The sequence below is a fragment of the Canis aureus genome, chromosome X, assembly GCF_053574225.1.
Source record: "Canis aureus isolate CA01 chromosome X, VMU_Caureus_v.1.0, whole genome shotgun sequence".
NCBI classification, from domain to species: Eukaryota; Metazoa; Chordata; class Mammalia; order Carnivora; family Canidae; genus Canis; species Canis aureus.
Genome location: NC_135649.1, coordinates 113,520,363 through 113,541,493, shown reverse-complemented (window position 1 = coordinate 113,541,493; position 21,131 = coordinate 113,520,363). Strand labels below are relative to the sequence as shown.

At 37.7% G+C, this 21,131-nt stretch overlaps 2 protein-coding genes across 11 annotated transcripts in view; one reads left to right on the top strand and one right to left on the bottom strand.

Annotated features, from left to right (window-relative positions):
* LOC144308047 (uncharacterized) overlaps nucleotides 1-21,131 on the bottom strand; it is a 404,506-nt gene that overhangs the window by 234,080 nt on the left and 149,295 nt on the right. For 2 of the 7 annotated variants that reach the window (XM_077888194.1, XM_077888193.1), the window contains exons 2-3: nucleotides 15,345-15,453; nucleotides 4,237-4,314 (exon numbers count right to left, since the gene is read on the bottom strand). In XM_077888194.1, the coding sequence (XP_077744320.1) occupies nucleotides 4,237-4,314; nucleotides 15,345-15,377 (111 nt within the window). In that variant the 5' untranslated portion in view covers nucleotides 15,378-15,453. Of the gene's footprint in view, nucleotides 1-4,236; nucleotides 4,315-5,225; nucleotides 5,542-15,344; nucleotides 15,454-21,131 lie in introns of those variants that run through there. The other 5 variants (XM_077888192.1, XM_077888195.1, XM_077888199.1 and 2 more) reach the window with 3 other exon arrangements.
* GLRA2 (glycine receptor alpha 2) overlaps nucleotides 1-21,131 on the top strand; it is a 173,599-nt gene that overhangs the window by 65,095 nt on the left and 87,373 nt on the right. For all 4 annotated transcript variants that reach the window (XM_077888189.1, XM_077888190.1, XM_077888188.1 and 1 more), the window contains 3 exons: nucleotides 6,581-6,663; nucleotides 9,323-9,460; nucleotides 11,237-11,451. In XM_077888189.1, coding sequence (XP_077744315.1) covers nucleotides 6,581-6,663; nucleotides 9,323-9,460; nucleotides 11,237-11,451 — 436 coding nt within the window. The remainder of the gene's footprint in view (nucleotides 1-6,580; nucleotides 6,664-9,322; nucleotides 9,461-11,236; nucleotides 11,452-21,131) is intronic.

The following is a 21,131-nucleotide window of genomic DNA, read 5'->3' as shown; positions in this document are numbered from 1 at the left end:
CCCTTGGTACAATCACGTAGAACCCTACTTGGGCCTAACTGTCCTACCCTGGTTTTAAGGAGAAAATAATATTTTCCAAAGACAGTGCTAACATTACTGAAAATTGCAGACTTCTTTATCAATCTTTCTATTTCCCTTTTAAAATTTTCTCCTTTTAATCTATAATGTTGACAGTAATTAATTAAGTCATCCATTGAGACATACTGAAGGAGTGCTCCTTAAAATGTGCTCCAGGACACTAGGATCAGTATTACCTGGGCTACTTATCAAGAGGGCCTGAGAACCTACATTTAGATGCCCTTCAGATGACACTTATGCCCATCAGAATTTAAAACCCACAATGATAAAGAGTATCTTGATGAGACAACCAGTGTCTTTTTATCTACTGATTCCCTAACTCTTCCTTCCCCTCTCCCCATCTGTGGGTTGTATTAATGATGTACTCTTAACTTGACTTCTAACTTGCCCCCAGGCTACTTTCACTTAAGGTCTAGGTGGCTTCAGATGACACTCTTGACTGATACTTGATTAATTCTGTCAAACCTCCCTGGCAGGGCAGCCCAGGTGGCTCAGCGGTTTAGCACCACCTCTAGCCCAGGGCCTGATCCTGGAGTCCCAGGATCGAGTCCCATGTCAGGCTCCCTGCATGGAGCCTGCTTCTCTCTCTACCTGTGTCTCTGCCTCTGTGTGTGTGTGTGTGTGTGTGTGTGTGTGTGTGTGTGTGTGATGAATAAATAAATAAAATATTTTAAAAATCTCCCTGGAATTAGAAAGTCACATGGTTCTGAAATTTCAAAGTACAACTGAGAGGAGAGATTCAACAAATCTACATTGTATCATAAGGCTATCCTTATGTTCTTGGGGAAAAGAATGGATTGTGTTCTAGGATGTTGGATGACAAAGCCCAATGGGGGCAATAAATATGTCACCTATATAACCAGATAGCCAAAAAGTTCCTATTTTAAGAATGATTATTACTTGCATTTAAACTTTTCATTATATTCAAGAGTGCAAATTCACCTATAAGAAGAAATCCTTTGAGCTGGTCACCTTCACTTACAGTTTAGAATCATAAGAATTTTGAACAGGATAGGGTTGTGGATGGTGAAAGAGGCCAGAGGTTTAGTCAAGGTCAAATAGTTCTTTATGCGTAAGCTGGGTCTACCATGTAGGTCCCTGGATTCCCAGTCAATGGCACTTCTACTCTGTGAAGCTACCAGGAGAGGCTAGAGGACTTTTTATTTTTTTATTTTTTTTCTTAGATTTTCTTTTTTTTTTTTAAGATTTTATTTATTCATGATAGACACAGAGAGAGAGAAGGAGAGGCAGAGATACAGGCAGAGGGAGAAGCAGGCTCCATGCAAGGAGCCTGACATGGGACTCGATCCCGGGACTCCAGGATCATGCCCTGGGCTGAAGGCAGGCGCTAAACCACTGAGCCACCCAGGGATCCCCTAGAGGACTTTTTAAAAGAACAGATCATGGGATCCCTGGGTGGCTCAGCAGTTTAGCACCTGCCTTTGACCCAAGGTGTGATCCTGGAGTCCCCAGGATCAAATCCCACATTGGGCTCCCTGCATGGGGCCTGCTTCTTCCTCTGCCTGTGTCTCTGCCTCTTTGTGTGTGTGTGTGCCTCTCATGAATAAATAGATTTTAAAAATCTTTTAAAAAATTAAAAAAATTAAAAAGAACAGATCATGAAAAGTCTGAATTCCTGAAGAAAAATGAAAGGGATAGCCCTGAGCAGGTATAAGGCAACTGAGGTGTCTACAACCCAATCTGCTCACTTTGTAGACAAAAGAGGATGATAAACTAGTAAGATTTTTTTTCTAAGGAGAAAATGTAGTAGAGTGGAAAATAATAAATGGATCTGACATCAATTGAAGTTGGGTTCAAATCTAACTTTGGTCACTTAATGGTTTTGTGACTTTGGAAAAATGGCTTAACATCTGAGCTTCAAAGTACTGATCTCAAAAACAAAGAGAACACTGCCTTGTGTGATGGTATTCCATGACTGTAAAATACTAAGAATGCTTGACCTACAGCAGGTGCTCAGAGAATTATGATTGTTAACACTATCATTGTCATCACTTAAATTTTTATTTTTCCTCATTAAGTATTTTAATGCTAAAAAAAAAAAATAACTTCACCATAGGTCCCGTCCCCTCAACTGAGTTTTGCAGTGTGTTACATAGAGTGTGCTAAATGTGGTCCCTAACAGAGGAATAATGGTAATATACCAGAGACTCTCTTGCTGCTCCTGAAAAACACAAAAGCATCCCTTAGTCCTTCCTCTTCAAGAAAGACAGACTACTTACTGTAACCATTAGAATCAACTCTCCCAAAAAAGCACACTGGCAATGGCAATCTTTGCTTCAGGCAAGTAGATCACTCATTAAAATTTTTATTTCTACCTGAAAATTCATTTTCTCTTCAAATGGCTTTTTTCTCCTTCAGAATCTTTCACTGGGAACGAACTAACTTCTAACACTGAGTTCCTTATGAACCAGTAGTAGCTTCCTGAGTCAAGGAGCTTTCTGTCCACCACAATGGAAAGTTAAATGATTAATTTGCATCTCTCTAGCGATGTGAGAAGAGTCCTGGCTGTGGACCCAGCAGTCTGTCCAAGGCTCAAGGACAGGTGGACTGGGCTTCCTGACGTTCCTTCAGCTTCATTTGTTGCCTTTCTAGTAAGAATCTGCAAACAATTTACAGAAGGGGCAAACAAACTTTGCTGGCTTCCTTTGCCTGTCTTGTAATTTGGCAATATCCTCTGGGCTCAGATGACCAGGTTCCTCTCTTCTAAATCCTTAGTCCTTTCCCATTTCCGCAGAACAAAAGCCTGAAATTCTCCCATGGAGCTCTAGGATGCTGATTCATTCATTTGTTCAACAAATATTTACTGAATATCGACTCTGTGCCAGGTACTGTTTTAGATAGTAAAAACGAGAGTCCCAGACCTTTTGGATCTTGCACTGTAATAGGGGAGAAATATCTATAAAGGTAACTGAAACAGTTTACAATGTCTACATCTATTAATCATTTAAACTTCCAGTAAGATATAAATCCAAGAGCCAGTTCTATGGGCAAGGTGAACTGAACGGGAGAATAATAAGGAAGGGAAATGAGATTTTGGGAGACTAACTTCCTGTGCTTTATTTTTTTTGCCTTTAAGATAGAAATGGTTGCTCAGCCTTCTTACTCACAGGCCCCTATAAGGCAACTATATTCTTTACCTAGTGCAAACAGGAGCAGGGGTACCCTGAATACATGTATATTAAGTGCAGTGACAGTGGGGGAATGTGTAATAATGCTTCAGGAAATGAGTTTTTTAACAAAAATCAAATGGAACATGGGTGGCCTCAGCTCAGCGCCTTCAGGTGCAATGGCCTTCATATTTTAGATCATGGCGAAGAGGAGAGCATATCTGATATGCTTTAGGTGGTATCTGCCAGCAAAAAGTCTGAGTTTCAATTAAAATATTTAATTCTGTAAGACCCACCAAAAATAGATGGAAAGCCAGAATAGAGGAGATAAAACCTGTTCATGTTTTCGTATAATGTTGTGTCAGTTTTCTCTGGTGCAATTTCTACATCTCAGTAGAGATAAGCAAAATAATACCAAGCTAACCCCCCCCCCCCCGCCCAACTCACATTTTTAAAAATAAAAAATAGCTTAAAAATAAAAGCAGTGCAGTAGTAGTTCCTTTTGAAGGCTCTTGCCAGGAAAGAGAGCACAAGGGAAGTTCTGGAGTGATGGATATATTCTAAATCTGGATTTGGGCGATTTTTAGATGGGTGGATAAAGACGTAAAAAGTCATTATGCTGTAACTTAAGATTTGTGTGTTTTTACTGTGTTTAATATGTACTCCAATAAAGAAGGAAAACATAAGTAGAGGGCAAGTCTGAATTTTAGGCCTGCAGATGTGTGGTAAACAAGACACCAGAAATGATGGGCCCTGTGACCCATGAAGGAATTGGTTAGGTCTTTACAGTCTCTTCCCATTTGCTCAGCTAATGACAGGATTTAGCCAACTAGGAACTGTTAACTTTTCTCCTTGTATAGGTGCCCACTGGGTTCTAACACAAAACCTATCTAGGAAGGAAATTAGAAAAACAAATGAGGATGAAGGAAAATACTGGTTGAATTCTCAGATGAGACAAAATTCGGAGATAGATTCATGCTTGTTGGGAATTTCTCTCAATGGGGTTTTCCATACTGTTCATAGTATTGACCTTAAGAATTCTGGGTCTCTGCAGGATTGTGAGATCTTCCACAAAGGCAGAAATAACTGTATGTGAGGCCTCTTCTTCCTAAATAAATGTGAAAAGTTCACTTCAGAAAAGAATCATATTCAGCAAGCCTATGGTTAAGAATATGAAGATTAGGCTATTTCCAACAGCAAATGGAATACAGTTGAATTATATGTTGCATATTTTTAAAAATCTATATTCATTTCCACTATTATTATTTTCTAACTTCTCAAAAGTAAACTTTTCAAAACTTCCAGAGTTTCTGGTTTTGATTCACTTAAATTATGTACATGCCCCTGTTTTTGTATGATGAACATAGTTTTGTTTGATGAAAATATTTCCATTTTAAAAATAGGAGAGAATATATAGATCATCATTGTGTTAATAACAAATCCTGTTAAAGTCTTTTCCCCTTAATAAAGTGCCAGGTTTTTAAAAGTTTTTGATCATTAGAAATTTTTATTTTGATTATTTTACTCAATCCTTAAAGAGTTCATGCTCAGTAATATTATTTTCCAAAAATAAAGTGTTCATGATGTGGAAAAAACAAAATATCTATATCCACATTTATATATATCTCTCTAAATGAACTCTACAATTGACAAAAATTACATTTCCTGTCTAAAATGCTATTTTTAAGTCAGTTGTTTAGAACTCAAAACTATTTTTTTCCTTTAGAAACATGGTATTTGTGTTTTCAGAACAGCCCACAGAAGCTAGGTAATTTGTTTAGCAACAAAGGTGAAATACTGGATGTTTATGGCAAAATTTTAATAATAATAAAATAAAGCAAAGGATTACTGAATAAAACAAAATTTTATAATTTTACCTTTCAACTATTATTTGAAAACAGGCATGTTTAATTACGTGAAGATGGGCATCTTCAAATAACTTCTACTTGTCAACACAGATAACATAAAATAAAGAGTAAAAACAAAATATGAATTATACCACCAAACTGAAATACTTACTTTTAACGTAGTGCTGTGTTTATTTCCAAGACTGAACATATCTCTACATAATTGAGATTATAATGCACTGTTTTGTATCCTGCTTTTCCCAATCATTCTTGTAGTTTAACAAATTTGAAGATAGTTGGCATAGATTCTTCACCTAATCTTACTTCAAATCCCAAGCATTCTTCCTTTAATATAAGTGTGCCACGACTTTTTGTGTTGTCTTGGTTTGCATGGAATGTATAAAATGAAGCAGAGAAAGGAAGGAGAAGGGAACCAGGAGAGGAGAGCAAGAATAAGCATGACAGTAAGAGGAGTGTAGGTGAGGATTCTATGCATATAAAAGATGTCTGAGAGAAAATGAACAGAATTTGGAACAGAGAACTTTAGAATAACAGGGATGCTCATATTAGAGCAAAATGGAAATAAGCATCATTTTATCCTACTCCATCATTTGATAAGGAGATGAATGTTTATTAAGTCTAAGGTCTTGCTGAGGGGACAGAGAGTGTTTTAGGCAATACTAGGAAGGGAACCCAGATCTGCCAATTCTCAATTTCCTTCCTCACATTTCTGAGGTATAGAAAAATTGAAGAAGAAGAGGTGTACACTAGCTCCTTGAGGAATAAACAACCAAGTGGTGGAAGAGAGATAGCAGCTCAATCAATATCCTGATACAAGGCATGGTCAGAGCTGACTGGAGTTCTGAAAAGTTAAGGAAAGAGAAAAGGAGGAGCAGAGTAGCCTTTCTTTGGTGTGGAGAGGTGAAGACTATGTATTTGCTACCATCCTTAAATGTTTTTCTTCAACTCAAGCATGACTTGCTTTAGATTTGTCAAAATTCTAGAATAAGTGCTACAATATATCATTAACCTATCCATGTGGATTAGCAAATGAAGAGGTAAGGATTTGGCCATCTGATGGAAAGAGAACCAATGCTCATCACAACCAATTATGCTTATCACATCATTTATTGTCCTTAAAGCAAAGTCCACATGTCCCAAAGTATAACCCTAAAATAGTATAAACTTTATGTCTTTTGGACATCAGTGTGGCTAAGAACCCACTGTTGTCATATTACACTATTTCCCAGTGTTCTTGCTGATAAACTGAATAAACTTGAGATCACTGAGGCTGGGAAATGGGAAATAGAGAGTAGGGGTTATAATGAAATTCTATAATATTCTTAAAATTTACCAATGACTACTTGTTCACTTGAAAAATAGAAAGCATTGCCCTGAGTGGAGCTTAGATTTCATTATTTGAATGAGTGTCACTTTGTTTAATGCCAAATGTACTGTTGGTTTGTTTCTCGAGAATCAGACCTCGCAGATCTAAAACCTGTTTTTAATTTCTTTTTCCTTGCTAAGACTCACCTTGACCTTATCCTGTCCCATGGACTTGAAGAATTTTCCAATGGATGTCCAGACTTGTACAATGCAGCTGGAGAGTTGTAAGTCCCCACTGCTGAAATGACTGCCTGCTTGTTTTAACCGATGACCTGGTTCTTTTAGTATGTCATTAAGAAGAAAGGACCCATAAGACTCATTCTCTACCTATTAGCAACTCCCAAGGCCCTAATGGAAGGACAAGCAAGTGTGCATGTCTCAGACACAGACAATCTTTCAAGTAAAATGCCAAATAACTCGCCCTTCCTCAAAAAGCAAACCTGATTTAATAGCTTTTATTTGAAATGAAAATGTGTCCTGGGAAAATTAAGATTATTAGTCATTCAATCTCTAAAATGAATCACACTCTCATCAGAAAATTGTATTTCTATCTCATGCTCATTAGACCACCACCCCAAAGGAACTTTGGCAGGAAGGGATAATTGATTTGAGGACAAGATTCAGAGACCTTAGCCAAAAGAGGATGCAAGAACAGGGGGCCAGAGATGATATGGAAGAAAAGGCATTTCCCTTAGATGGGCAGTGAATCCACAAAGGCTAGAGAAATGCTATCTACTTTGTCCCCTTTATGTCTTAACCCTGATGTCACTGAAATCTTTGACACGTGCCATAAGTTGTTGATGCCTCCAAGGTAATGGGATTTTTAGGCAATAGACATGAATTTTTTTCTGGCTTGCTCTGTCACTTTCTCTGTTTGTAAAGTGCAGAGAATAATAAGGCAACTGACCTACAGGGATGTTAGGAGATTTAATGAGGCAAGGGCAAAGAAATACTTTTAACTTCTTTGGTTTAGAAAAATAATAAAGATAAAAAGACATGTCAGCTATTATTAAAAAAGAGGCAGTGACAGGGTTTCCTTCTGATCACTTAAAATCACTGTAGATTTCCCTTGAAACTCCCTACAGAAATAAACAAAATAGTGAAATGTCTTTGTTTTAAGAAGTTGTCAGGGATAAAATGAGAATTTCTGATTTACAATAGGCTTTATGTATTTATTTTTTTCCCTATTGCCCCTTCTCTTGAGAAGAAAGTTGAGAAAAATATTTTCTTATATAATGGTTCTTTGTGTCTTCTCTACTGCTTCAAACTCTCTCCTGCCTCAACCCAACACTTTCTCTGTAAAACAGCAAGTGTGGCTGTCATCTGAGGCTCCTCCAAGACTTAAAAAGTTCCAATTAGTAAATACGCTTGGCCCTTGCAGGCCCTAGAAGTAATGAAATCAAAGCAGCAGCAAAGCATTTACCACTAACTTTGAATGGGAAGGGTGGAAATTATTCCTTACTTTTTTCATCCTCATATTACTTACTTCTTCCTTCCCCATCTCTTTGCCTCTTCTGTCTGCCCCAGTCCAGGACTTCAGTATGGCTGGAAATAACTACTATTGTGGTGACCAGTAAGAAGCTGGCCAGATAAGGATATAGGATTACAAGGATATGGGGATATAAGGTTCTTGCATTTGTTGGAAAGACCCCCCCCCAAAAAAAAGAAAGACCCAACAAGTACTCATATAGTGTTGCAGTACAAAAGACAGGGTTGGCCATTCTCTTTGTGGAACACCAATGCTTGTACAGGGTCCTCTTTGCAATTCCTTGCTTTCCATGTTTTATTTTTGGCTTTGAATAGAAAAGGTGGCTCAAAGAAAGAGGAAAGTAGATTCCAATTAACTCTGTCATTGATTTCTGGGTAGCTTTGGTGAGTCACTCTCTTGCAGTAAACAAGAATCCATAAACTTAATAAATATGCTGAAGTTACTGGCCAGCCAAGAACTCACATAATATCCCTTGTCCTTCTCATTCTTATTTTAGAGTTCAAATATTACAAAGAAGGGAGAGAAATGATGCCTGAAGGAACAGCAGTCTTCATTTCTGGGGTGCAAAGAGATCCAGAAGCACTTAACAGATAATGACTTAGTTAGCAGGAGCTTGGAAACTAAGAGCTAACTCTTGTTTACTAAACTGATAGCAGTCTTACTCTGCATGGTTCAAGAGTCATATAATAATATGACCTTACATAATGGAGAATATGTTTTAATCCATATTAAACATTGTGATGAGGGGGCCAATGAGCAAGATACTGGCACAAATAAATATTCTTGATTTGTATTATTCTACAGCTTCCTTTTAGGTTACCTGCCTACACCTTTCCCACTTGGTAAAATAACAGGATTGACCATACGAACTTTAACATAAGTTTTTTGAAAACAAAGCTAATATATCCTAGAGAAGGGGCCAAGCTTGCAATTGGAGTGTTTTAGGTAGAACTGTGATGAATTTAATAATAAAAAAAAGAAGAATGCTTTTTCATTTGAAATACTAAGACTGGTGCCATGAATTGGATTATTTTGCTGGATAGTCACAGACACAGCTCTTTCAAGTAAAGACAACCTTCAAAGGATTTTTCTGTTTATTTACTTATTCTTCAGAAAGATTTAGTAAATAAAGAGGGCAGAAGAAAATGGACTTTATAGATTCCATTCTCCCATTACACAGAAAAAAATCATTCAGAAATAGCTTGCTCTTTTCAATTTCTTTGGTTCTAATGATATGTAGTTGTCATGATGATTGTAGCTCTTTTACTAAAAACGCTTTTAAATTGATTATGTGTCTGCTTTAGATAGTTTCCTTGTTTGTTCTTTACATGGCTAGACTTTCAAGCTTTCTTGGAAAGATGCACTGATTTTTCACTATGATTTGTTTACTACAGTTGGGTATACAATGAATGACCTGATATTTGAGTGGTTAAGCGATGGTCCAGTTCAAGTTGCTGAAGGACTGACCCTGCCTCAGTTTATTTTGAAAGAAGAGAAGGAACTTGGCTATTGCACAAAGCACTATAACACTGGTAAGTTTACTGTCAGCTGCTACACCCAAGTGGGCTCTATCTGCAGCGTGAGGTATATATCACATCACCTTAACTGCTATATCTTTACCAAGAAAACGGAGCTACAAGGCACAGACCTTGGCTCAATACCTCCTTTACAGATAAGATACAGATAAGATGCCTGTACCCTCTGGAATAAGTCAGTGAACACAATAGAGAATTTCTCCCAAAATGGAGAGAGAAAGAAAAAGATTTGGGATTCTTTTGCTGTTCCCTTGCTGACCATCTGCTGTCAAATGAGTCCAAGGAAATGTATGTGAAATCTTCTATATAGTGCTGGAAATGTGTAAATTCTGGCCTGTTCCTGTATCCACTCTTGACATTGGATCCTCAGATCAGTTTGTACTCTCTGACTTAGTGGAAGAGAGGAATAACCACATAGATCTTTGTAAACTCAGAAATTCAGTTGCTGTGCTCTTCAGTCCTGCAGTGATAAGAATTTGGATGAAAACCAGCTGGTGGGAATTCAGTTGGCTCTAAAGTCACGCACTGTCAGTAGTGCTGATAGACACGCAGGCCAGAGGGAGAATATGAAGTGGTAGTAACTAGTGGGCATATGTTGTTACCTGGAAGATCATGCCTGCCCAGTAAAGTTGATGGATTTTCCTATGAATGTCCCAGTCTTTGATACCACACAAGCTGATCATAGAGAGGCAAACTAGTACGATGGTTTATTCAGAGACTGCTCCAGGTCCTTTGCTAAATAGAATGTTCATGAACACTTACTCCTATAGTCAACAGTGCTTCTTATGAAGTGACCAAAACCTGATTCTGATGTATTTTTCCTGACCAAGAGGAATCCAACCCTATCTCTCATAATTTGTGTAGACTAAGCCAAATTATCTTCTGGGATTCTGTCTCTAAACCAATTAAAGAGGAAGAAAAGTGGCAAGACACATCTGTCTCATAATAGTATGTCAGAAGTTTTAATATCTTTGAATGCACTCTTTTTTTATAAGTAATGTAACATTTTAAACAGATTTTAGGAATATTCTAAATGTCCTCAAGCAATTACCCAGAAAGCTAGGAAACTGTTACAATGATTAGATTATATGCATGGCATATACAAATGTACATTTTTCTCTTACTATGGATAGCACAAAGATACACAATTATCCAAATATTTTGAGAGCCCCATGTGAACTTTACTATTTTCAACTGTTACATATTATATGTTATATATTATATACTATACATATATGCTGCATGTTACATATTGTATATTACAATATTATATATTACAACCTCACAAAATGTGAATATTTCTACAGGTCAGTTTCTGACAGTCTTGCAAATTCTGAAGCTCTGTCTAAATAACCAAACTACAAGCACAGATTTAGAAAATTAAATATGCTACACGTTTGGCCCAGTGATTCTTTATTTTTAAGTAAGATTAAGATTCTTTATTTTTTAAGTTTTTAAGCATGGAGCCCAATGTAGGGCTTGAACTCACAACCCCGAGATCCAGACCTGAGCTGAGATCAAGAGTCAGACACTTAACTGACTTAGCCACCCAGGCGCCCTTTAGTTCAGTGACTCTTTAGATCACGCATTCTCACAACTATTAATTCTATTACTGGTTGAGTTGAAAAAGAGTTGAGGATTGGTTATGCAGGGTGAGCATTTTATGCAATCTTCTAAATCCATCTGAAATACTCTTAAAAACTAAATAGTGGGAGGCTAGAATGGGAAAGATATATTTGAATTGGATTTTAAATCATTATTCCCTGCTTTCAGGAAAGTTTACCTGCATCGAGGTTAAGTTTCACCTGGAACGCCAGATGGGATACTATTTGATCCAGATGTACATCCCCAGTCTGTTGATAGTCATTTTGTCTTGGGTCTCCTTCTGGATAAACATGGATGCAGCCCCTGCTAGGGTTGCACTGGGCATCACCACTGTCCTAACGATGACCACCCAGAGTTCAGGTTCTAGGGCATCTCTGCCAAAGGTAAGAAATCGCCTCACTTGACAATAAGTGATGGGGGTGGGGTGGAGGAGTGCAACCAAAGGTGGTTGTCAAAGGTCTTGTGGGCTGGAGAATTCTGTGAAGACAGAAACATTTGCCATCCTGTGGTACTGTTGGAAGTGCAATGCAATAAGAGAATGAAGAGCTGAGTTTGAAAGAATTAGAGCTCTGAGGACATGGGGGTCTTTCCTAATCAGATCAATTAGGGGAGAGGGGAATCAGAGCTGAGAGAATAAGGATGAGTGGAGGCAGAAACATGGCTCAGGAATCATATCTAAGAAGCCCTTGAGTGCTTTTGACCTCATGCTGTTCACAAACCATGAAGCTTGCAGGAATTAGAGTAAGATTGATGCAACTTATGCTGTATTGTCAAGTATTTATTGGTGAGGCTATTATGATTCATATGCTCAGTGAAGTCATTTACAGTAATAAAAGTTTGAATTAAGCCCCTGGAAATTTATACAGAAAAGCCATGTCAAAGAGAATATATAAGAAATAAATATGAATATTAGAGTGCACCAAATCAGATACATGAATCTTTGCTATTCCTTAATTTGCCTTAATGGCTGACACATCATTATTTTCAAGTGACATAGTTACCTAGAGAAGGAACAGTGGAACCATCCAAGATGGTGAAAATTCTGACAACTATGGCAAATGGACAGAGAAGCGTGAGATGGATAACAGGTACACAGAGACATTTCGTAGCACTTCAAATAATAATCCACAATGGCTGTATAATTTATTTTGATGTAAGGGCAGGCCCTCTATATTTGTAAATACTGCTTAAGCAAGCAATGGTAAATGTTCTGTTTGTGAAATGTCCCAGCACCCCAGAAGTGTGCCTCTGTGTGTTTCCTTTTCACTGAGTACATTGAGCCGCCGGCTTCAATTTTCCAGGAGTGTGAGTTCAATTTAGTATTCACTGTACACTGTCTCATATTGGTTGAGCAGTCTCTCCAAAACCTAGTTCCAGGAAATAATTGAGGTATAATCCCCTATCTTTGCTGGCTTGAGCTTATGTTCAGTTGTGCTGTATTTGACATGAGATATGTTAGATCATGTTCCACATTATCTCCTGTGTGGAGATAAGATGACATATGGAGGAGGTGTGTGGCTATCCTGGAGATGGACAGAGTACTGGGGAAATAGTTATAAAAAGTTTCCAACTTCTATGCTTCCAAAGATAGATGTTAGGTTTGTATGCTAATAGAGAAAGGAATAGATCCAATTCTGATACTTTTAAATCTTCTAGGATAACAAATAGTACAAAATACTTGTGTTGCATTGCTTTTGAAATACAGATATCAGAAACACTAACAGCTTTCTTTTCAGCTACATAATCACAAATCAATTTTACCTAATAAAAATTCGAATCCACTGTGTGCCCCATCCCAAACAGGTTCATTTGCTTATTTCTTGTTGGTAATTAGTTAGATCCATCACTGCATGCCACACCATTAAACCTCAGGATGCACAAAACATGTAGTTTACAATTGAATAGATTGCTAAAGTATTGGTGACAAATTGTAAGCAGATAATGTCAAAATTTAAGACATTCATAGCTTCCAAACTCTCATTGTTATGAAAAATGTAGTCATTTATTTTCAAAATGGGAGCTTGAGTTTTTATAAATTTGTTATTCATTCTTATTAGCTATTATGATTCTACATCAATGGTCAAAACTATTGCTAAATAAATGGTCACTGACCAGTGATCTTTGTCTGTAGAGGCAATCAGGAACTGAGATAAACCAAAAGGTGGTATAATCAAAAATCATTTTATACTTGGCTCTGAACTCACAGTGGTTATCCTTTTGCCATGAGCAGGTTTATCTTCCTACGTATATTTTTCTTAGGTTATTATTAAGCATGGTTGGCTCTCAACTGACTGTGGGGAGATTGTGACTCATATGGATAACAGTGAGAAAGGAAAATGGGATAAGAAGTGAGTCATGGAAAATAAAGAATTGATCATACACTTACACACACACATACATACTCGTTTCAGTTTATAAACACTATAGTCCCCAAGCAGATGCCCCACTCTGCTGACTGCACAGCTGTCCCAGAGCCTGTAGCTAAGCCCTTTACAGACTAGCCCTTTAAAAGACATGCTTGTTACAGAAAAAATAGAAGATATAGAAAATATCATTAACTATCCAGTAAATAACTGTTAAGATTTTGGTATATTTCTGTCCAGCCTTTTTCCTACACACATTTTTAAAATATTTTATTATTTATGAGAGAGAGAGAGAGAGAGAGAGAGAGAGAGGCAGAGACACAGGCAGAGGGAGAAGCAGGCTCCATGCAGGGAGCCCCATGCGGGACTTGATCCTGGGACTCCAGGACCACGCCTTAAGCCAAAGGCAGACACTTCAACCACTGAGCCACCCAGGCGTCCCATTTCCTACACACATTTGTAGGCAAACCCACACACAGAAAACTGGATCAAAACTGTCTATAAAGACAGTTATATACTATCTTCTATTTCCATAGCACTAAAAATATATCATGAACATTATTTGCAATGACGTAATAGTCTATCTAGAATAGTAATCATCATTTATCTTACTATCTTGGATGTTTAGGGGGTTTTGTTTGCTTTTCTAAGTGTGATCATTGTAAATATTATATTTATATTATAATAATACAAATATTATAAATATATTTGTATATGAGTGCTTATGTCTCCCCGTGTCTTATGTCTTCCACTCTCTTTACAGTGGAAAAAAAAAAAAGAAATGGAGGATTAGGGAAAATGAGGGACAATCTGTAGGAAGATGCCCAATATCTTCCATTCAGGCAAAAATTCTGTCTTGTTCATCGGGTTAACTTTAGCAACTAGTACAGTATGTGATTTATGCGAGATGATCAATAAAGTGGATAAAGAAATTAATGAACAGCCATGCTCTCCCATGTGAAACAGACTTAAAACAGAATCTATGGGTAAAAGATTTATAGAAAATATTAGAGTTCTAAAATATGGAAGAATTTCATAATAATATTACATATACTACAGAGGAATGGAATTTCTCTAAAGGACTGTGTCTCCCTTTTTCAGAAGGTCTCAGGTAGACTTTGGGAAGTTAAGAATATATCCACAAATACATATTCTGAAATACAGGCAGGCCTGGATCTAAATCTTAAAGTCTTCTTTTCACTCAACCTCTCTAAGCCTGTTTCATCTCTAAAATGAAAATAACCTTATCTACTCCTTTTAAAAATTGAACTAGGATAAGATGGTATATTACTTATAGAAATTGTTTAGCCCACTTTTTGTACATGGTAGGCACTCAGTTATTTCTGGTTATTTTTATTGTTTTTGTTCCCTGTCCATAACGTAATAGAAAAGACTGCTCCCTGGGATGGGAAGTAATATTTGAAGACTCATAAAGGGCCTTATGAGTAGAAGATGCTATGTTCTTTGGATGGCTCCTTATTTGGTTATAATCATGCTGCTAATGAGATGAGCCAGTTTATTGTAAGCATGTGTGTATGTATACACATGCATATGTGTTTTTCATAGGTAGTCAATTTATTGAATGGGTTAATCTCTAGAGCATCTGAATAAGCAATGGCTCTGTTTTTCTCCAATCACTGTCATTAAACATCCTCAGTTGCTTCTATTTTTCCTGTCCCTGGAGGACACTTCAGAAATATTCCATAGATTCTCAGTTACCACATGCCATGCCATTAGACCCAGAATGAACAAACATGTGATTTACAATTTAACAGACAGCTGAAGTACTGGTGATAAATACTTCATCACAGGCCGTTATCACATTTAAAAAAATCAGCTAGCCTGAAATAAAACTTCAATCTCACAACCAATTCAATGTCCCTTCTCTCCTTTGCCCCCAGCCCAGGCCTAACCTTTGGCTTGAAGATATCCAGCGAAGTGCACATGTTCCTTCACAGTTTTTATTCTTGCTTTTCCAGTTTTCTTCCCCACTCCTGTTGCTTGCTTCTCCACTGTTGAGGGCTGAGGGTGAAAGAGTAAATGGAAGAAACTTGTACATGACTGACAATATTGTATTCGAACTCTTGCCTTCTCTAACGGCAAGCCTCCAAATGCTGGCTTTCTTGGCGGTTGAATTTGAGTTCCTTGGTAATTCCTGGGGATCCTGCACACTACATGATTCCTGGATGAATAATGCAATCTCTGGCTGGTGTCTTACAATCTCCTCTTATCTATCACCTCCTAGCCACATATCCCATGCAACTTCTTACTCCAGGGTCTCCTCACTCAAGTAGACAGCCCTCTTGGTTGATCTGTTTTCAAGAGGATTCACATCTATCTTTCACACCATTTATTTGGTCTACCAAGAACGTGCATTCATTGCCTTGCTAAATAGTGGAAATGCAACTTAACTGTTAACACATCTGCTTTTATCCCACCATTTTGGGTAGCCCAGCTAGCCTACTGCCTTCAGAATTTATCCAGGCAAGAAACAAGTATTGGTGTTCATGTTTTCATACAAAAATCCAAACTACTGAGGACACATGACAGGTTCTTCTAATAACACCTTTACTCTCTGATCCATGAGGAACCTGTTGGAATTTCAGCAGCTCAGCAGATACATGACATGTGCAGGAGATGCCAGTCTCTTCTTTTACCAGGGTAGGGGTAAAACATATTCTCCCTATCTTTCAGAGAATAGGGAAAAGGCCACAGCACTGTCAATATCCACGAATCCTATTACTTCAATTAATTATTTTCAAATGTCTAGTCTTCTGTAATGATACAGGGTATTACGTGCAATGGTCTCTAGATAGCATTTGCTTTGTTCTAGCAAGTCCTGTATCCTTAATGCATATGTGCAGCCTTCCTTCAGAGTGAGACTAGTTGACATTCTGAGATGACAAAAATATCCCATTCTCATATTGTTACACTTACAGATAAACATACTTAATCCCTATGAGGGCAAGGACTCCATTGATGTTGTCCATGTTTATACATGCACCACCTAGCACAACACCTGGCTCAGTAAAGAGTAGGTTAGTAAATGAATAAACAGTATTAAAAAGACTTATGGTTAAGTGCCATTCCAGGTGTAATTTAACTGGTAATTCATTGATCCATTCATTTTTTTCATCTAACATTTATTGAAGGTTTTCTCTGTGCCATCCATTGTGTTAGGGACTAGGGAAACCAGAGATAAATAAAACATAGTCCCTGCCCTCAGGGACTTGTCACCTAGTATGCCAAAGGCAGATAATTGGAATGGTGACTATTAAACAATGTAGAATATAAGGACATCCAGAAGGATGCCTAACCTATAAAATGAAGTCGGGAGAAATGGAGGCGGAGGGAAGGAGCTAGAAGAAAAGAGCTAGAGAAAGAGGAAGAGAAGTAGTGTTAGGAAAATGGCCTGAAGGAGGGAGCCTGAGCTGAATCTATAAAGCAGATTAAATGAAGTAGGAGGTGGCAAAGGTCATTCTAGGCAATGAGGACTTCCTACTCATATTTGAGCTACACTCATAAAATAAACCTCTCTAGAAGTATCTCTAGAAGATACTCTGGGCAGGTTTCCAATGTGCTTCAAAATTTTAAACACATTTTAAGTAAGAAATTTATGTTTATTGATTCCAAGTTAATTTCCTGCTTTCCTGCCAACCAAAGCTTTTCGTGGTTTTTGTTTTGTTTGGTCTGGTTTTGTTTGGTTTGATTTGGTTTTCAAAAGTTCAATCTCTTCCCTAAATACAGGAAAATGAAATACCAGCATGGTATCTGTTCCATAGGTGCCTTCCCATTTGAAGTTGTAAAATTGGTTTTTTAAATATACATCTCTGCCAGCCTCCAAGAAGCTGTTCTGTTGGTAATGTTCTATTTGGAGCACAAAACCCCTAGTGGTAGACTAAAGGCTGGGTGTATTGTTGTCCATCTGACCCACAGGAAAATATCAGGATGAATTGAATGGAAGGTTGTGAGACATCAGACAGGCTTTGAGTGTGGCCAAACAGGGTTAAAATAATTATTTTCCTCACACTTTGTTTGCTATTACTGCTGAATGATTCGTAGCCACTCCTAAGTGTGTCTCAAGTCCTCATTTGTAGCTGTAGCCCAGAAACTATAGAGGTGAAAGCCAGTGTTGTAGGGGACAATTGGGATGATGTGGTGTGCAGGTGACTCTGACAGATCACTAACCATCTCCTTAAAGCAAGGATCCAGGGGTATTATCTTTGGTCATTATTAACCAAGAAGCCCTATGTCCTAAATAAGGAATTTCCCCCTTAGTTTTTGGCCATCTGGTCAACTAAGACCAGGTGGACCATTTCAAGCAGCTGCCAAACCCAGGACAGCTTGGAATTTAAAGCAAAAGAGGCCATAGTCTTATCATGTTTGGTCTTGCTCTATTCCCCACGAGAATATTTCTAGCTAAAGACTGTAAGAGTGTAAGAGAAACTATGAGAGCAGTAAGGCTCTACCTACAGAAGTTTTGAAATAAGAATTTGGGGGATAGGGTGATTGGGTGACAGGCACTGAGGGGGGCACTTGATGGGATGAGCACTGGGTGTTATACTATATGTTGGCAAATCAAACTCCAATAAAAAATATACGTGTGTGTGTGTGTGTGTGTGTGTGTGTGTGTATAAAGAATTTGTCTGGATGTCTGTTTTAACTCTAAAAAAATAAAGATTGTTCCTTGAATCAAGTATGTCCCCAGCTAATTGGAATGAATCTCCTAGGTCAGCTTGGTATTTCTGGAAGAAGATGGGAATACTTTTGTCTTGCAAAATCAGGATTTTACTTAGTTCTTGGATAAAAGGTTGAAAAGTAAGAAAGCCAAGCTTTGGCAAATTGATCTGCAGGCCTGTTTGTGTTAGCCAGATGTCTGCATATATGGGAGACTTCATAAACTTTCCCTTCCAGTATTTCCTGAGACACAGCAAATTAAAGAGTTGTTGATGTAGTAAGTGTGTGATAAAAATATGCAGAGATAAAAATGTGTGAATTCTCTTGGGACAGACCTGGAGCACCAATAGCAATATAGTTCAAGAATGTTGTTGGTGGACCTTATAGGGAAGCTGACAGTGGAGAGAAACTACCCAGGCTGTACTTCTGCTCAAGTCCTGGTCAGGTTCATAAATCTTTAGGGGATAGCATTTTAAGGTTCAGGATTATTATTTTTTAATTTTAATTCCAGCATAGTTAACACACAGTGTTATATTAGTTTCCAGCATAAAAATATAGTGATTCAATACTTCCATGCATCAGCCATTGTTCATCACAAGTGCACTCCTTAATCCCCATCACCTGTTTCACCCATCTCCCCACCCAGCTCCCCTCTGGTAACCATCAGTTCTCTATAATTAAGAGTCTGTTTCTTGCTTTGTCTCTTTTTACTCTTTGCTCACTTGTTTAGTTTCTTAAATTCCACATGAGTGAGATCATATGGTATTTGTCTTTCTCCGACTTATTTCACTTAGTATTATACTGTCCTAGCTCTATCCATATTTTTGTAAATGGCCAAATTTCATTACTTTTATGGCTGCATAATAGTTTTATATACATATAAACACATACACACACACACATACACACACCACATCTTCTTTATTCATTCATCTATTGATGGACACTTGGCTGTCCATGATTTGGCTATTGTGAATAATGCTTCGATAAACATCAGGGTGCATGTATTACTCTGAATTAGTGTTTTTGTATTTCTTTTGGTAAATACCCGGAAGTGTGATTACTGGATCATAGGGCAGTACTATTTTTAACTTATTGAGAAACCACAAACGGGATTATTTTGAACTTTCCCTTTCCATTTCACTAAAATGGGTAACTCTATCTAGGTCATATAGCCTAAATTTCTTTGGTTCTTTTAAACACCACACAGTGAGGGAAAAATCAACTATTATGGAACATGTACTACATAAAGAAACAACTTCTTAAGAAGACTGGCATATACATAAAATAGATTATAATTCAGTAAAGTAGGGGCAGTGCAGATTTTTTACAAAAATGGCTAGATTCTCCTCTCTGTATCCATACCTTTGGGTAATAGGTCCCTCCCACATTGACTGTCAACTTGACTATGTTACTTGTCTTGGTCTATTGGACAATGGCAAATGTGACATAAGCAGAGACCTCAAAAATGTTTGCATACTGTAGCTAGCTTTCTCTTGCCACTCTTGGGATCCTATAAACACTACCATGTGAATAAGGCCAGGCTAGCCTATTGAATGATGAGAGACACGTGGCCCAGTTATCTCAATTACCAAGATGACAGCCAGCTAAGCACGACTTCCTTACTCACTGCTCTAGGCACAGTGGCCTCCTTGCAGTTTCCTGAAAATACCAGGCACGTGCTGTCATCCCTGAGCCTTTGCAATGGCTGAAATGCTCTGCCCCAAGATATTTACACAATACACTTTCCCACCTTTTCCAAGTCTTTATGCAAATCCCACCTCCTCAGTAAAGCCTGTTGTGGCCTTTATCACCTTAAGCATGCCTTCATCAATACCTTGACCCAACTTTTCTTTTTTCTTTTTTGTTTTCTCACCATACTTTATTACCTTATAGCAACACTATGACTTATACAAAACTCTATTATGGATTATGTTTACTGTATATTGCCTGTTTTCCTTAGCTTGACTATGAACTCCATGAAGGCAAAAATCTTTATCTAGTTTGCTCCCTAAAGCAACACCTAGCCTATAGTATATGCTCAGTAAATGTCTGTTGACTGGATGAATGAATAAATATATACATCTCTAAAGTCCAGTCATTGTGAAAAATCCATCTAACTTTCTCCAGGATACAGAATAAAAGGAACCCACATAGCAAGGGGTCCATTTTCCCTTAACTGGCTGGCTATTCATTACCACGGAGAATCTTAATTGCCTATGTTATGTTACTATGACATAATTACATTATTTTAAAGTTTCACTTCTCTGGCTGACTGTATCAAATAGTGTTAGGTACATTTTTTCTTTGATATCTATTTCTATAGAGGAATCTAACCAAAGAAATAATAATAAAATAGCAAGGGTTTAGATGATGAGAGAGCATGCAGACAGGCTATTTTTAATCTAAGTTTTGCTTCCTCAGCACTGTCACAACTAATTTGGAAGTTTCTCAGTGCGCCAATGCAAGTGTCCATTTCCCCTTCTTGCCCCTCCAGTTTGTTTGGATGTAGGTGTAGCCCCTGACTTCTGATAAAGGCCTCTAGGACTCTCCTCATCTGAACACTCTACAGCCATACTGGGCCAAGGGGCCCAAACACCAGACTTTCCTTTCTTTATCTAACAAAAAACAAATGGATTTCTGTTTTCCCCTGATTTTAATATGTCATTAAATACTATCTGTGCATTTAAACTTCAGGATTGCTTTGGACTGCATCTAGGATTTGAGAGGCCATGGGCTCCAATCTGAAGCAAACTATATATACCTAAAGCAAATTATTTTCCATCCCTCCCAATAAAAGGAAGAGGGGACAACTCCAGTTGTTTCCCAAAACTGACTATACCTTAATGAAACTGGAGTATAGAAATATTTTCCAAACTATACATGAATGGCTCTTATAAAATCTTAAACTTTTGTGTTGTTAGAAGAAAAGAACCTCAGCAATCCTATTAAGAATATGAAAACTGATGACATGAAGGTTAATTCACTTCTCATTTTTTAATACCTGCTTGAAGTGGATGTCA